Source organism: Calonectris borealis, chromosome 4 (assembly GCF_964195595.1).
Source record: "Calonectris borealis chromosome 4, bCalBor7.hap1.2, whole genome shotgun sequence".
NCBI lineage: Eukaryota > Metazoa > Chordata > Aves > Procellariiformes > Procellariidae > Calonectris > Calonectris borealis.
Genome location: NC_134315.1, coordinates 12965819 through 12983769, shown reverse-complemented (window position 1 = coordinate 12983769; position 17951 = coordinate 12965819). Strand labels below are relative to the sequence as shown.

General features: G+C 40.0%; 1 protein-coding gene across 1 annotated transcript in view; it reads left to right on the top strand.

The window, feature by feature from the left end:
• Positions 1 to 4575, top strand: part of SORCS2 (sortilin related VPS10 domain containing receptor 2) — a 591861-nt gene extending 587286 nt beyond the window's left edge. Inside the window, exons 26-28 of the mRNA XM_075148660.1 lie at positions 1812 to 1969; positions 4133 to 4212; positions 4552 to 4575. Of these exons, the coding sequence (XP_075004761.1) occupies positions 1812 to 1969; positions 4133 to 4212; positions 4552 to 4575 (262 nt within the window). The remainder of the gene's footprint in view (positions 1 to 1811; positions 1970 to 4132; positions 4213 to 4551) is intronic.
• The last annotated feature ends 13376 nt before the right edge of the window (positions 4576 to 17951 follow it).

Genomic DNA, 17951 nt, shown 5'->3' with positions numbered 1-17951 from the left:
ATGGAGCAGAAGATGGTCGTTTTTAGAGAGATGCCTAAAAATTAGTGTCACTTTTTCTATCTTCTCGCTGTCTAAAGGAGCTCAGCAGAAACCCCAGTCTCAGCAGTTCAACCCATTTTCTCTTTTCTTCTTGTTGTCTGCCCATTGCAATAATCTGTGTTTAAGCACGGACGTTGACAGCCATGATCTGCTGTCATGCTGATCAAGCTGTCAAGCTGCTCCTTGCAGTGTGGGAAATGGAGCTCACAGCCTGCAACTCCCTAATCAGAAGTGTCTGCTTGGTGCCTAGGAAAGGGTGTCCTTATGTACCCAGGCAGATTGCAGGTGAATGCAGCTACAACAAAGGCTATGGCTCTCTAGAAATGTTGAAACCATAAATTCTGTTGCAAAACTTAGAAGTCCCTGATTATTCCCTTTCATTTTACAAAGTCTAATTTAAGTTAATCTAGTTAAGAACTCTTTATCAGTACTCACTCTTAAGCCTCCCAGGCTCAGCCATGGTGCTAATTGTCCATTAGAGCTGATAGAGCCATTTAATAACATGCTTTTTGTTTTTCTAGATTCAAATCAGAATGAATGAGTTAAATGCTGTCTGCTATAGAAAGTTTTGTCTAATTGAGCAATTCCCAGTAGTCCTGGGCCAAGCTTTACACTCTATATCCTTCAGTGCTGCCTGCTTAACTTCACTAACCTCCCCTGTCTTGTTATTTGCCCTTAGATGACTATTATGTCCTTAGTCCTTGCTCCTGACCTCCTGGTTCCTCACTCTTTGCTCCCTTTCCATTCCCTGTCTCCTGGATTTCTGCTGCTTCTTTCTCCTGAACCCTGATGGAGTATGAGTGCGCTATTCGATGCTATCACCCACCTTCAGTGTCTGCCCACCTCACCAGGGAGATGTGACCATAGAATCATAGAATGATTTGGGTTGGAAGGGACCTTAAAGATCATCTATTTCCAACCCCCCTGCCATGGGCAGCGACACCTTCCACTAGATCAGGTTGCTCAAAGCCCCATCCAACCTGACCTTGAATACTTCCAGGGATGGGGCATCCACAATTTCTCTGGGCAACCTGTCTCACCATCCTCACAGTAAAGAATTTCTTCCTAATATCTAATCTAAATCTACCCTTTTGCAGTTTAAAACCATTACCCCTCGTTCTGTCACTACGCTCCCTGATGAGGAGTCACTCCCCATCTTTCCTGTAGACCCCCTTTATGTACTGCTATAAGGTCTCCCCGGAGCCTTCTCTTTTCTAGGCTAAACAACCCCAACTTTCCCAGCCTGTCCTCATAGGGGAGGTGCTCCACCCCCTGATCATCTTCGTGGCCCTCCTCTGGACCTGCTCTAGCTGGTCCATGTCTGTCTTATGCTGGGGGCCCCAGAGCTGAACAGAGTCCTCCAGGTGGGGTCTCACGAGAGATGATGACTGTGACCCAGCTTAATATTTGTGAAGACACCTGGAATCAGGAATGAATGCCTGTTGGGCCTTTTTATTGCTTGAGTTCTTAATAATAGCTTTTCTGTGGTTTTAGTATTTTTTTTTAGTATTCTTCATTGTCTGTCAATCTTAGTCAAGAAATTGATGTTTAATTATTACGTTGGTATGAACATGTGATAAGGCAGTTACATAAAACTGTGATTAAGAATAAGGAGTTGATAAGTTTAGGTTGTGAACACAAAATTAAGGAAGGGTGGGTGCTATTTTGTGATTCTGGTGCGACTTCGCTCTACAGAAGCTCTGCTCTGATGCCAGTGTGTGTGCGACACGAAGGAACTCCATCACAAGACTTTTTCTCCTTGTCCGATTTAGGAAACTGCCAGGCAGAAATGTCTATGCCCAGATGCACAACGAAAAGGAGCAGGAGATGACAAGCCCTGTTAATCATAGTGAGGACACCCAGAACATCATCCAGGGTGAGGAGTTTATTGATGATGATCTGGACTCTCAAACACTAGGTAACGCAAGAGGTAACTTCATTTTTAGTTTATAAATTTTCATAAGTAATTTATTTTTAATTGATGTTTGTTTTCATTTTAGCTTTTTTTCATTTTCTGCTCAGTCTCAGGAAGAAGCAAATAGTACACCACTAACAAAGGATTGTCTCAGTTATCTTCTTTTGACTTGCTTGTGATAAAGGCTAATGTATGTATGACATGTTATATAGAGTACAGTTTAATGTCAGGAGACTTACTTGGACAATTTTAGAGAGAAATTGTATTTGGCAGAACAGGATATAATAGGTAACAGTTCAATTAACTCAATAATCCCCTGAATTAGTGGAAAATGGCGTTTAGGCCAGAAGGATTTGTAGAGTCAATGTTTCCATGATTTCAGATGGATTATATCTACATCCGTTGCTGTATTTGCCATCATATTCCAGTGGCATTTAAAGTTTTTGTGATTAGAAACAAACATTAAATTTATGCCTGTATAAAAAGCATCATAAGTCTTCCCTAATTTAGCTGGTAACTTTCTAGTATTCATGGGGTGGTCATAAGGAACCCGTGAGGGGAACTTTCTGTCGATACCTCTCAGTGCAAATGATTTCAGTGTCAGGTGGAAGTGTATATCCTGGGAACCTGTGGTTATTTTTAATGTAACATGGAGTGCTGATCTATAAAGTTCATTTCTTGTAAAATTTACTATTGTGTTCAGACTGCTTTCAGGTCACGGTCTGAAAAGTGTAGGACAATAGAAAATGCTCTCCAGTTCCATTTCTACACATTTTGTGAAAATAAATCAGATAACCCAAAGCCTTTGGGATTTGTAACAGTAGATTCATGGTGTAACATGCAACTGTAATGTCTTCATGAACCCACGGAAGAAGATGTGTTTTAGCTGCACCAGAGGTAGCCTGGGGAAGGACAGAACTTTGTCAGAGGAGAGATTTCTCTATCTTGGGTTTCACCTTTATCGTTTGTTGTCAATGTCTTTATTTTCGTTTGCTGAACCGTGTGCCACTTCTAGGTTCTTGGAGGTGTTAGCTTTGAGCACAAGGGAAGGAGCCAGCCTCTTGCTTTGCTTTGTGTATTTCTGTCTTTTCTTTGACAACCTTTGTGTATGAGTATCACTGTGTTTTCATTCAGATTTTGCAAGACGACCTTGATTGCACCCCTGACTTTACCGGAGTTAGTTCCAAAAACAACCCTGGAAAAACAAGGTCTATGTTAGAATTGTCTGATCAACTCCTCTCCAGGGTCTTTAGAGGAGAAGGCTGAATGCTAACAAAATCCTTGCAGACATGCCTGTTAAAGTGGAGCATTCAAACACCTCTAGTAATGTACAAAAGCATAACTTCTTTTAATGGTAGGAAATCCCTTATGGCCTATTTATATAAGGCAGCTTGGGATGCTGGAATAAGGAAATGCTACCCTGATTTGTAACGCATTCAGAAATAATCTCTATTTGCCCTGCACTCCTTACTCAGAGAAAAAAAAAAATTCTTCTATCTGGGCAGCGCATTATTAGGGTTAAAGAGTGCAAGACCATGATGTTTTGATGTGAAACTTAAGACAGATAGCAAATGCAGATCTTGAGGTGATTTGTGCTTCTGCCAGGTTGTCAACACCAGCAGCATTTCCAGCGGAGCGTAGAGAGTTCATTTCTGTGGATCATAATCATCCATATTTGTCAGCTACTGTACAGCTTTTAGACACAAGACTTTATTTAAGACATAAAACTATACTTCTGCTCGCTGTGCTGTTTTGTTACTTGCAATACTTTCCACTAGCTCCGGTATTGCTCAGTACTGCCAAGAAAATATTCCTGTTAATGATACTCCTCTATTTTATCTGGCCAGAGTATGAAACATGTTGTAATCCCTGCTTTATATTAAATTCTGTTTTACAACATTATTTGCAGAAGGTTCCTATGCTATGGAGATCCCTTCTAGTTCTGGTGAGCTTTCTCCCTCCCTGACGGGAGATGTCAGTAGCAGCCTCTGCTCCATGCACAGCAAGGAGTTACAGGCCTGGGTTTCTGTTTGTTCTCTCTCTTCTCATAACTTTTGAATTTCCACAGTACAGTATTTCCAGACTCACCCATCCACTTTTTTTGTTTTCTATATATTTTATGTTGCCTACTTTATCGCAACCCCCACCTTGGGACTCCTCAACACCATTACCTTGCAGTGACTCCTTCTGGGAGAAGTGGCAACTTGAACAGCTACAGAGTTCCCCTATTGCTGATGCCGGTCAGTGTCCAGTCCCAGGTCAGTGGCATGTCGAATGGACGCCTCAGGTTCCATTCTCCTCCCTCACCTGCACCCCTCGAGACAACTACACCTTTTTAAGCCACAAAGAGAACCAACTTATGCTGTCACTGGGATAGAAACCCTAGGAATTCGCCACAAATCCACCACCATGAGCAAAAGCTTTGCGCGAAAGTATGCTGTAGGTACATGGAGCTGTTGCACCAACCTTCACCTGACCTGTTGTTTGATAAAGCCACTCTCTTTATGCGATTGACTTGTCCCTGCAATAAAAGGGGGATTTATTGTGAAGTGCCTGAAATACACTAATGCTGGCCTTTTGTTTCTGTATTTTTGTAGGCAATCACTCAGGCGTGGTTTTGAGCATCAACTCCAGAGAGATGCACAGTTACCTGGTTAGCTGATATTTGCAGCTGAACACAAAAACGACTCTTCTCTGTATCGTTTTATTTTTCCCTGGTGATGTCACAAAATTGCAAATATGGCTGTAAATGCTGGTGGAGAGGAGGTTTCTTATCAGTCCCATGGAAAAAAGCGTCCATCATCAGTTACCGAGGGAGAAGGATAATACGTCTTGTGTTCACTCTATGGCCTGGGAACTCGTTACGATTGAAACTCAAACTATGGTAGCAAACTTGTAGCCCTAGGCACCTTCAATGCCACCTTATTTCTTTTCTGTATATGCTCTAGTTCTTTATGTTTATTTTTAGAAGGATCGACTGTAACTTTTTAATTATATTTTTAATAGAGGTATTCAGCGGAAGGCTGGGACTCTTCAGCCCGAAAAGGTGATTTTTACACAAGTGACTAGACCAGGACAGATGGTTTGTTGATCACGATGACATTTTTTTAGGAGGCCAAGTGTTTCTGCACTGGGACAGGACTGGGCAAGGAGACAAATGCACTCCTAGTCGAAACAAGCTCTTAACTTAAACATGTGTGAGACAATCTAATGAATTTAGGCTTAGGCCTGTCTGTGGATTAAAGGAAGTAAGTGTTAATTAAGATATGTTATCATATAGGATAATGCTCTTGTAAGTGTAGCAAGTCCTGACAAACCATCAGCACCAGTATCTCCCCCAATCCCACCCCGTGTGAAAGAAAAACACCAGCTTGATGCTATTTCCAGACCAGGTGCCTTCACTTGCGGACAGTCATTTCAGTTGCTCTCTTCTTGAATCCTGAGCGAGCACCTCTAGGACGATGGCAGCTGCCGGATGAGTTATCCTGTAAAACCCCATGCTGGTGGCCTGTCTCTTTTTAAATTTCCAGAATGTGTAAATACCTCTTTTAAGCCGCTTTCTTTCTATGGTTATTTTATTAGAACTTCCTCTTAGGGCAGAGGTGCCGGGTAGGTCAGAGCTCTCCTCCGGGCAGGACTGGGTAGCGCACCACCATCCCCTTCCCACCCGTATCCTTCTTTGGGATTTTCCTTCGCTGTTTGCCCTTGCAGGCAGGGGTGGGCAAAATCTTACCTGACCTTTTCCGCTGGCGTTGGTTTGACAATCCAGAGGGCCATGGGGAGGTGGGCTGTGATTTAGGGGTTCGTATTTCCTTTCCATCACCACAGGGTGTCACTCAGTCCCTACCACCGCTGGCCCCTATTTCTGCAGGGAGGGCGGTGGGGCTTCTGAAGGAGCTGCCTGCAGAAAGGCTTGTGAGTCAGGTCAGAGTTTCCTAATCCCAATTTTGTGAGTTGGGTCAGAGTTTCCTAGTCCCGACCTCTGCATCCCTAGGGAACAGCAGTGCGGTGAATCCACATCCCACTGGTCTTTTCCCTGTGGATTATGGAGCTGTGTAGGAAACAGACTGTGGTGTGATGGATTTAAACATCTGGCATCCTATGTGTCACAGCTGGGATTAGGATGCTTCTCTCAGAAACCTGTATAATCTCTTCACTTTTTGCCTTCGATAGGGAATAAATAGCTTTTTACTCACGGAATGTCATACTGATACTAGCGGCAAGCTCACACACCACCTTGCTTAAGGAGGATACAGATAGCTAACTACATCTGTCTGAATAAACAAACAAAAAATAATAAATGCTGGTAAGACAGAAAAGAACTGTCTTAAAATTATCATATGCATTGGAGTCATTCTTCCATGTAACTGTGGATATCCTACAGCATATTGTCATCAAATACAACGGACTGGGATGTAATAATTCAGTGTAGTACTGTAGGGTCTCACAAGGACATATGTGTAAAGCACAAGAAAATCTAGATTATAAACTTACTGTAAGGAACGAGGTGGAAAAGTTAAAGTGAAGATTCTGAAAAGTGCTTGCAAACTGCTCAGGAAAATGATTTCAAAAATTGTTCTAGAATTTCTGCCTATTTAGTTGTAGAGTGCCATGCAAACTGGTTTACAGAGACTCTCACTGACTGTTGTATGTCAGACTGTGTAGAAATCCAAGGTGTTACCTGTATCTGAGTCTGGGTTTCTTGAAGAGAAGTGCAAATACGAAATGTGCGTTGGAAACTCTCGGGATCATTGCACCAGAGGCTTTCACTCCTCAGCAGCACTTTGTGCTTTTTCTAGTGGAAAAGAGCTGGAGCAGAGAGTAAAATAGTATTGCAGACAGCTTGCTTGTTCCTGCGAAATAAATCTTAAGTGGGTTATTTGTGTAGGGCAGGTGAGTGGTAGATTAGCCTCATGGATAAGGGATGGGATGGAAGTTCTATCTTGGGGTTGTTCTCCCACGGTTCGTTTGATTGGCAAAGGACGCTGTTGGAACTAGGTCATGCATCTAATTTATGCTTTAACAGCTACTTTTATACGTTTAATACAGGGTGATTTGTGTCTCTGATAACAGGAGTCTTTTGGAACACTGTAGAATATTTAACTGCTTGGTACTCTAATTAACACTTAGCACAATATAGTGCCTGTAATAATGTTTTTCTATGCTTATTAATTTGATTCATGCAGCACTCCTGTGAGGTTGGTTTGTCATGTCTTAAAAACACAGTTTTCTAAAGAGATGTCAGTATTGCCGTAACTGTATTAATGATACCCAGCAGATAATAAAAGAAGCCTTTGATTCCCTGGCAAGAATAACTTTAAAATTAATTATTTTAAAACTGAGAAAATACCATTACTATTTTCCCATTCGTGGTGTCTTGGTTTATCTTTAAATGAAAAGTCTCACCAGTGCTAGGTTTCAAATCTCTTGAACTACGTCTGTGACATCTTAGCATTTTATCCTTTATATGTATCTAAAATCCTGATACATGTGTATACAGAAACACAGAGGTGTTTCTATGCACAAACGCTAGTCACACATGCATGCACACACACATGCAGTATTTGTACATATTCCAGTTAAATTTGTTAGTGAGGAAGGGTGATTTGATGGCTAAGAAACAGAAGATGGCTGTCAGGTACCTGGATTCTGTACCCAGGCTTTGGGCAAGTTACTTAACCTGTATGTGCCTCAGTTTCCCCACCTGTAAAATGGGGCTGATAGTAATTACCTGCCTCACAGGGGTATTGTGAGGCTAAATTAATTACTGTTTGTTCAGGATCTTCAGAGTGAAAGAATTTTGTGAGCATAAATTATTAATAGTTTCGCTTTCTTTGTTTTACTTGTAATTATCACTGTTATTAAAGGTAGTCTTCTGAAACCAGCTGCAATTATGTATAAATGTAAAAAATGCGTAATCCAAAAAAGGTACATCACACTTAAAAAAAAAAAAAAAAGGTAATTTTATTTAAAAACTGTTATTGGAACATATTGTTACATGGTAGCATTGCAACATTGGCTGTGATTTTGCTATTACACACTAGTATCTTAAACTTACTTTTCTGCAGTGTTATTTGGTCAAAAGCCTTATAATAATGGGTACAGTGATACTTATCAACATTGATATTGAACTATACTGAAACCAACAAAACTGGTGGTATATTGGCCTCTTTTACATCTTTTGGCCTTCTTAAACTCTGATATATTTGCAATTTCAAAAACAGCCTGTACTTTTCAGAGTGCTCCAAGCAGTACTGATTTGAGGCATTCTAACTGAGCCATTGAGATTTACAGCTGTTACCTTTGCTTTCCCTTTTGACATTGAAAGTTTTATAGGCTTTGAAAGGCTTTGGCGTGGTTCATCCATATAAAGTGCTCAGAAATACTCAGAAGACATTTAGGAAAACTCCACACATAGTGTAAATTAATTTCTCAAAAATAAAAGCAATATAAACCAACGTATGTTTTTATACCCTGTAGAAGAGGGTGGTGGCAATGGCAGGGAAGAAATATCAGGTACCAGCCTGAGGCAAGATGTTGTTGTTATCTCCAATTCACATTCAATTTCTTTGAACTCTTGTAGGATATTCTCATTGAATTATATCCTTCTTGATGAGTTTTCTGCTTTCAAGGACCAGTGTAAAGAGGAGTAAAGTGTTTATTCATATGAAGTAGATGATTTGTTAAATTACTGTCCTCTGGACAGACAGAGACAAATCAGCACTTTGCCATTAGTAGTTCCTAGTGCAAAGCAGATTTCATCTGACATGATTATGATGGTTAGCGGTGTTTTCGGTCCGATGAGACATCCCTTTAGTGGGAATACTCTATTACTGTATGCTGTCTCTTTAATAGAGGTCAGTAAAATGGAACTGCAGTGGTTTCCATCCTCCTTACACAAATACACGCTCAAAGAAATGTGGGGGTTTTAAATTATTTTAAAGAAATTAAATACATGCATTTGTTTGCAGTATCTTTTTGATGATGAACCAGTGGTTCTGATAAGCTTTGAATTTCTAGTGTTATTTCAAGTCAAATACAATGTTGCTGAGTTGATAGAATCGATGACAATTTCAGTCATAGATTTTTCCTATGTTTCCTATAAAACAATGTTTTATAATTTTTCATTAATGAGACTTTGGGGGTAAAAGAGAGACTAAAACTTTTATTTCATTGCACAATTCCTGACAGTTGGAGGTTTTATTGTATATTGATTGATACCACTGTATTGTTTCCATCTTCATTTTTATTTCAGTGTTAGATGAAAGTGCACATTTCTCTCAAAATATTGGCTTTCCACTAGGAAGAAATTTATAAGCATTTACCTTTATAAATATTGATTTTTGAGATGCAAAATCTTGTTGTGTCTTCTAAGTCCATCCAAAAAGCTGCTTCCTGGCTCATTTCTCTGTTCTAGTCCCAATTGCACATTGCTTCTACAACTTTCTTTACGAGATTGGCATATCGCCTAATCTTACTAGTCTGAGAAAATCTTTCTAAAACTTCCATTAAAATAGCGTTTAATTGCCTAGAAGTAGTTACAGGATCCGCTCAGACCATTTTCCTAATGTTAAGTCTATATTTTCATGTTCCTTATTTCCTTTCAGTATTTCAGTATTAGCCCTCTCAGTGCCATGTAAATGTGTGTTTATTCCTGTCATGGCTATATATGTAATGTTTTTCACTTATTTTCAGGCTATAATCATCAAAGTGACAAATTTTGAAATAAGTCAGACCCCCGGTTAGCTTTTGCAATTAAAAGCCTAACCCCGCAGTCTTTGGGAAATGTCAAGCTGTGCACTCTTAATTTTTTAATCTTCTTTCCTAAGTCAGCCCTTCTACCCGGTTGATCACCTCGGCAGCTTTTCCTCCAATTCTTTTTGTAACTTTGAGCTGGAGGGAGTGCAGAATGGTTTCTCAATGTCGGGGTGGACTGGAACAGCTCATTTCCCAAATCCGAACGGGAATGTCGTGTGGACAAAGTTTTTAGTTTTCCTTTCTTTTCAAGTATGTTGCATAGAGCAGAGAGGATTATACATACCATCAGGGAAATAAGGACCTGTAATGGAACTTCAGGATGGTGTGAAGACTAAAGAATGCATTCCTCTTAGAAATGTCTTTTTTTTTTCCCCAAAATTGATACATACAGCAAGTTAGTTTCATGATTTTTAGTATGCGAGATCTCATTTTTTTAAGTCTTCAGTCCCGGCCTTTTTCCTCCTGTTAAATGGAGTAGCAATTTACTTAAAATATGAATTGTGGAGCCATGTATGACCAAATGAAGGATTTTCGTTCTTTTTATCTCTTTTTTTTTCCTTATGTGAAGCTTGTCAGAATTACTATTTTCGACTAGTTTATGTGCTGGTAGCTGAGATGATCTTCTGGAAGACCATATCTGAGACAAGAAATGCTGGAAGGCTTAGAAATATGTACTCTGAAGTGCAACGATATAGCTATGTGAACAAAATCCTTATCAAAGAGCTGTTATGGTTTGTATTAAAATACTTATTTAAATAGTATCTCTAAAAAGACATGTTCTTAATTGCATACTCTTTGTCTCTCTCTCCTTCCAGATTGATTTTCTTTTAGGAGTGACATTTACTAGCCCTGACAAAAGGGATTCTTTCCCTTACACAAGTAATTCTGTTTAAAATTATTTCCTTGCAACACTTGAAAGCATTACACAAACTTGGGCTTTATTGATTGGACTTGATTTCTGAATTTGCATCTTTACACTGATTTGTTGCAATACAGTGGACATAAAGCCCTGTTGGGCAGCAATAATACATGCAGCAGTACGTGGTGCTACTTAAATAATATGCCTTTGTGCACATATTTTTAATGGTATAATGACTATATTAATCACCAGGAAGGCCAGGCATTCCAAATAACTTTCTTAGCATGTCTTACATTTCTATGTTATTTGTTGCTAATTTTAGCCAGCTTTTGATACTTATATTCGGTTCCTACTAACAGTGTCTGCTCTTGCAGATCAAAGGGCAAGAATTGGCTTATTCTCTTTGTTAAAAAAAGTATTAATTCACAGCATTTTCTTATTAATTAAAACAGTTTAAAAAGGAAATCTTTCTGAAATGGTGAAAGAGATGCTTTTAAATGAGAACAGCTCATATAGAAAAACAGTAGACTTTTCAAACAATCAAAATCAAACAAATCAAACAAATCAATCATCTGATTCAAACAAATCAAACAAAAACCACAGGGTTTTTGAGACATTCTTGTTATGGATTATCAACAGGCAGGACTATGCAGAAGGAGAAGTGTACAACCCAAACATCAGTAACACACACATAGGCAGTTTGCAAATGATAAAGCTAGTCTAAAGGAGAACATTTTAATACACCACTTATATGGCCCTGATTCACAGAAGGGCATTTAAATGGTTAAGATTACAGAAGGTCATCACAAACGTAGGAAGATGCCCAACTGACCGGCTCCATTTGCTTGTGAATACACTCCTCTCTCTCTGGTTTATTTTTTGAGGTGCTGAACTCTTCAGAGAAGTGACCTGCATTGTTTCCAATGCTTCCAAATTTTTGCTAAGTAACTGGTGATACTTTATAGAAAAAATTGTCTGAATTTCCATTCTTTTTCTCTTCTGTTTCTCCTTGTTTCTTCCCTCTCCCTTTTTTGTCCTTTTTGTTTTTTTCATTATTGCTGCTGTTTGTTGCTCCGCCTTGCCTGCCTCCTCCTCCTGATGGCAGTTCTCCACAGTCCACTTTTTTCTTCCTAGCTTTTTGTTTTGCTTTGCTCTGTTTCTATCTGTGTTTTTATTTGGCTATGCACCCTACTGTGCCCTGAGTGATAACAAGAAGCATCATGGTCTCTTCGCCATCCCTGTCTCTCCTCTGAGCTCTGCTCTATTATCTGGGTTGATGTAGTTCCCCTGTGCTTTGTCTCTGCAGTCCGACCGTCCTGTTTCTTTCCCACTTTCAGTTCTTTTAATCCTTTCACTTTTAATTTTGACTCTCATTTTCTCTAAATCTTTCTGGAACTCTTCCCTTTTGCCTTTCCAGGACATCTCTCAGCTGCTTCTCCCAGAGATGCAGTCTGAGATGCGGACGAGTGTTGTACTGCCTGGAGGAACTATAACTCGCCTTTTCCTCTCTCATCCATGTATATATTGACCTTGCTGTCTCTCTGTGGTGGAAAATACACATTTAATTGACAGACAGCTATACCCATTATCTCCCAAATGCCTCCTTCTGCCTCATTTTGGGTTATGGGGATGAGACATGGTGTCTGCATGAGTTTCCTGGAGCACAGCAAGGGCTGGCTTGCTTTGCCAGCCTTCAAACTGGCAGGTACAGAATTGCAGCAAGGTTGGGCAGAGGCACCTTGCCAGACCATTGGGCTGCATTTGTATTTCAGTATGGGAAATACTGAGGCCCAAGCTAGTATTTAGCCTTTCAGGTAAATTGTTACAAGCTGAAGCCGAAGAATAGGTAAGGTAAAGAGGGTCCATCGCTAATAGAGGAGCAGGACCAGGAATCATTCCTCTTGGGAGCAGTTTGACTTGTCAGGTTTGTGGGACGGGTCTGTAGCAACCTTTCCTAGAGGCAGAGGTGAATGGCTTGATTTCAAGCCCCATAAATGCAAGTTTAAGCAAAGTCACTAGATAGGTTTGGCAGAATCTTCTTGTTGGAGGAGCTTGGAGAAGTTGATGGGAATAAGATAATGGAAAAGCTGAGCAGTACCTGGTACCTTTGTAGGGTAGAACCTGTGTTAGAGAGGGTGTGTATGTGAGAGATGCAGGAGGGAGGGGAGCACGAGACTAAATAGGACAATGAAAAGCAGGGGAGAAAGTCAGTGTTACCAGTGTCTATGATTTTGCCACGAGTTGTTGATTTTGTTTTGCTTAAAACCAAAAGAGCTTACATTAATTCATAATGGCAACTATTTTCAGTTTTGTTGGTTGCATACAGACTTTGAACCACGACTCTAAATTGATGCAGCACCAGGAACATGCGAAATTATCAGCATTTCACCGATGATTTAAGAGGGATCTGACTCACAGTAACATCCCACTTGAGGGACATGGAAAAGAGGTTGCTTCCCAGGAGCCAGGACACATGTATGTGTGCTCCAGAGGTAGCTCCAATGTAGGTTTACTTCCGAGATGATTGTAGGCCATTTGCTAATGGTTTTCCTCCTTAGCACAGCACTGAGCTAGGAGACAAGGGAGAAGAATTATTTTATAGGATCTGTGTCTTGGATTTATACTGCTTAAATGTCATTTGCTAGAATCCCTCTATGAGCTGTAATTTTATAATGTTTAGAGAGGATGAATGGCATTGGTATAGTATTCCTGAGGGTAAACACCAGCCACTGGAGTTTACTAAACACGTGACTAGAAATGTTAATTTTAGGAACACAGAGTTCCTCCATTTCGTATACACACCAGGCATTTGAGTACAAGTCCTGTTTTGATTTATCACTGACAAGCTATGATTTATTTCCTCATGGGTGTAAGTCATGGGCTGTGCTTGCTGCAGTGCAGAAGGCTCTGGAGGGAAAACGTAATCAAATGGAGAAGTATACTTGAATTCTCCCCTCTTGATCCCAGTCTCTTCTGAGTTGCTTTTCTCTGATTGTGGTTCTGCCAGTAAGCTGGGTTGATGTCAAAAGGGGATTAACTCATTTTTATCCTCTTCTGTGTGGCTGAGAAAAAAATACAAGAAAAAATTTGCAGAGGAGTAGCAGATTGGAAGAGGTGGGGAACTTGATCAGCTGGCAGGGCGCCTTGGGAAGCTTCCACTCTTGTGCTTTACTTACCAATTACTTTTACAAATATGTACAGCTACTGTGATTTACCTTTCCATTAACCATAGATATGTTTCTTTGCAAAAGGGGGGGTGGTTCTAAAGAATATCACACCAGTGCATTGCAAGTGTGGTTTTAGGAGACATCAACTATCACCCTTCCCCACCTAAATTAGATTATCATAGTATCATTGCTCTGTATTTATGAAGCTGCACTAGGAATATCAATTCACCCTGGATTAAGTATTGGAGGAAGATTGGGAGAGATAATGAGAGTTGGAATGGGAGAATTTTCCATTTTAAGAGTAAAGGATGAATACTGGCATATTTACAGTACATCTGTGGCTGTTTCAGCACAGGTGGGTCCAAAATCTCTCATTCCAGACTCAGACAGATAAATCACATAGATTTTGCTGGCATTACCCATGTGAACAAAAGGAGGAAAGACTGGCCATTAAACCAAGCCCAAATCATATTTTTTGGCTAATTGGAGCTACAGCTCTTGGTAAAGATATGAAAACCAATAAAATAAAAACTAGACTTGACATACTTCTTGTGAAGATTCACAAAGCATTTCTCGCTACCTTGTTGTTCATGTGGAGCATTATTTATTTGGCATTGCAGGGCCAAATTGTATCCTAATTTATGACCACGCAGTTCCACAGACTTTGTCAGTTCAGCTTTGCCTTACGGAAGAAAGGCGCTCGCCCACGGTGAGTTTGAAATGTAGCTGCAGGCTAAAATCAGTCGTCTTCTCGCTGCATCTGTAGTCACACAGGTGACGGGCTGATTTTCACCTGTAATTCTTATTCCCATGGTTAGCAAGAGTACTTCGGATAGGTGTAAGCTAATTACAACCAAGGTAGAAATTAGTTTTTGAACTACTTGCAACTGCTTTTCCAGAACGTGATCAGCAAATGCTTAACACTGTGTTTCTAACCAGATTTCTGACAAAGGGGACATTTCAATCCGTGTAAAGGCTCTTAGCGGTCACCAGTATGCTATAGTCCATACCTTTAACATACATGACTACGCAGTCCTCTCCTTTTGCCTTTGCACATTCTAGTATTTGTGAAAACAGTACATGCCTTTTCCTACTTTTGTTTCAGGAGACCCTGACTTTGAGCAGGTTTCTTTGTATACAGTATCAGGGCTTAAGGGAAGAATGAAATTAATCCATAACTGGTGCATTGTCATAAATGGGGAAAAGTGTTATTTGTATATTTTTGTAAATATGTAACATTTAATGGCAGTTTTGTAGTGACGTGCTGTTTTTGAGAAAAAAAACAAATATATGTTTGAATATGCTTAATGTAACACTTAACTGTGATTCAATTGCACAATTAATAGCTTAATCAAAAGTCTTGTGCAATATGTAGTGCACACACATAACCAAGTATCTGTTAGTGATCCACAACCAAGTTTTTGGCAACTTTTAACGATGGTGATGAACCGTGCAGTACAGTTTATCACGGTCTCTTTCAGCTTCCAAACATGTAGCAGGCAAACTACTGTATACGTACCTGTGTACTCCACTGCATCCAAAGGTATGCATTTGTCCTGAGAACCTGCACTACAGGTTTTTCTTTAATAAAATTGGGTTCTAAACTATTGGTCTCTTTGTTTTTCTTGTGAAACATTTCATGGGATTTGTGGAGGGGGAATGGTTTAACCAGTCCCCAGAGTTTGTGTGTGTTTTGGTTTGTCAGTAATTAGCAGCAAACTCCTCAACTTCAGCAGCACTGAACTCAAAGGCTGCAGCAAAGCTTCATCCTCCTCCACTTTAGCTGCTCCACTTCATCCTCCCAAACTGCAGCTCAACTCCACTCCTAAGGAAAAAGGGAAAAGTCCTTTCTCCCTTTTTCCCTGGCGTGGAGTTGCTGCAGTACCATTGGCGGAGGGTGACACGCTGTGGTGAGACTGAAGCCATGCAACTGCAGTAGGAGAAAAAGAAATGTTCTCCTAGAACTCTCCTGAATCAAAGGCTGAATATTTCTGTCCAGCTAAAGAATTAAAGAATTCAGCAGGTTTTAACCTTGATGTCCCTGTAAGAAACAGCCATAAACAGAACAAAGCTATGTGTGTTCTTCTGCCCTTCCTGTGTCTTTATTCCGATCTCTTCCATTTTCATTGGCTTCTTCACACACTACTTGCTCCTTATTTATTCTTTATTAACTGTCCTGTCTTTCCTTTATCCCACACTCTTCCTGAAGAGTTGCCTGTGCTGTATAGAAGCTGCATCCTCCTTGTAAAATTGAGGGTTGTGCTTGTGTGTCCCGGTTTCGGCTGGGATAGGGTTAAATGTGAAGTCTTACTAAACCTTATATTGGAACAAAGCACAACATAAACTATCATCTACCAATTTTTTAATTGGCCATAGAAATTTTATAGACTACAATGAAATTTTAATGGGACAACGAATGGATTATTTATTCATGGAGCGAGTATAAGATGGGCAACTAGACGGAAGAATTTCCAAAATGTAAGTTCAAACTTTATTTTCTCAGTCTGCCCTAGCTGAGCACTTCCCGCAGCAGGCGCTGCTGGAAGACTTGGCAGCCAGCGGCACCCCGCGGTACGGGCTGTATGATCCTGCCCTGTGGCACATCATGCTGAATGTGAGCCTGGGTTCAGAGATGAAGCTTGAGGCTTTCTCTACCTGTGTAACTCAGCTAGAAAACATTTTGATGGTTGTCATTTTAGGTTCTCTAATCCTATATTGTGGCTAGCTGGGACTTTAAACTGCAGTTTGTCACTAAAAACGCCGCCTGTTGAATCTCAAGTGACTACGTTTCATTTTCCAGATTTAGTGCTCTGATACAAATAAAAGCAAAACAAAAAGAAACTCTAAAGTCTCTTATTTTTAATGATGTTCCAATAGCTCCTTCAGAGGAAAGCTCCCGAGTTGGAAGGGCAGGAGCGAGAACAGACACGGACAAGCTGTTCCCATAAATGAGACACCGAATGACACTTGCTAATACTTAACCTGAAGGGCTACCCTACTTCAGAAACCACTTTCCATGGAAAAAAGAATAAGATAATCACTTCACTTCTGTTTCCTTTGCTGTCCTCATCAAAGCCATATTAATTGCTACACTATTTTGAAGCCTAACTGGTTTCAACATCATCATAAATTACACCTCTATAATAAAACTTCTGAGTCATAAACACCAGCCAATATTTTTTCCTGCTTTCCATTAAGACACTGATTTCTTTTCCATTTTTTTCCTTTTGTGATTTATGCCTTGAAAGATGCTTTGCTTTCATATGAATCCAGCTGCTGTGGTGAAAATGTTACTGTACTCTGACCTTCATGTTCTCAAAAGCTGAAGCAAAATGCTACCGAGCGTATTTTTAACCTGATAAAAGGATCCATTCTCACCATTACAGCATCACACCACAAGGTGACCTCCAACAAAATCAGAAGCAGCAGTACATGCTAAAAAAAACAGGTTAAAAAAGTAATAATTCCAAGAAATAATTCAGTGACAGCAATTATCGGTCTATTTAAAAATTAATAATGAAACCAGGAATGAAGCTTTTCACATAAGTTCAACTCAGGACTGTGTAGCTATAATTCTACTGAGTTATAATTCTACAAAATCTAATAGGAAAATTATTTCCTTGTCATCAGGAGAGATTATTGAAGAGGAATATCCTTGATATAATTTAATTATTTCAATTATCTCATATTGTGAAGGAACGACATTGCATTGTCTTGATCTTAAGACAGATGCTTGCTTTAAAAATCAGGTTGAAAAGAAGATGATACATTATTTTATAGGAGAGAATGCTTTTTAACTGCTGATGGGAAAAATTAAATAGTCTTTTATGAAAGAAACCAGCTTCATTTATCAATAGCAATATGGCAGGGGAACGGGGGAAGCACACGAGGACACTTGCCCAGTGGCGCTTCCAGCCTCCATCCACTGTGGAGCTGGACCTTCCTGCTTCTGGAGCTGGTAGCTCTGTGCTTAATAGCCTTCAGTAAGTCTTTCCTGCCATGAACTTTCTTGATTGTTCACGGACCTGTATAAGCTCTTAGCATCCATAAAATTCTGTGGCAACGAGTTACACAGCTGAATTAGGCAGTGAGTGAAAGTACCTCTGTCTGGTTGTTTTGAACCTGCCCCATTAATTTTGATACCCTCAGAGATTGTACCATTAGTGACAAGGACTATTTCGTTCCCATGTCACATTCTGCGGCTGACTTTTAT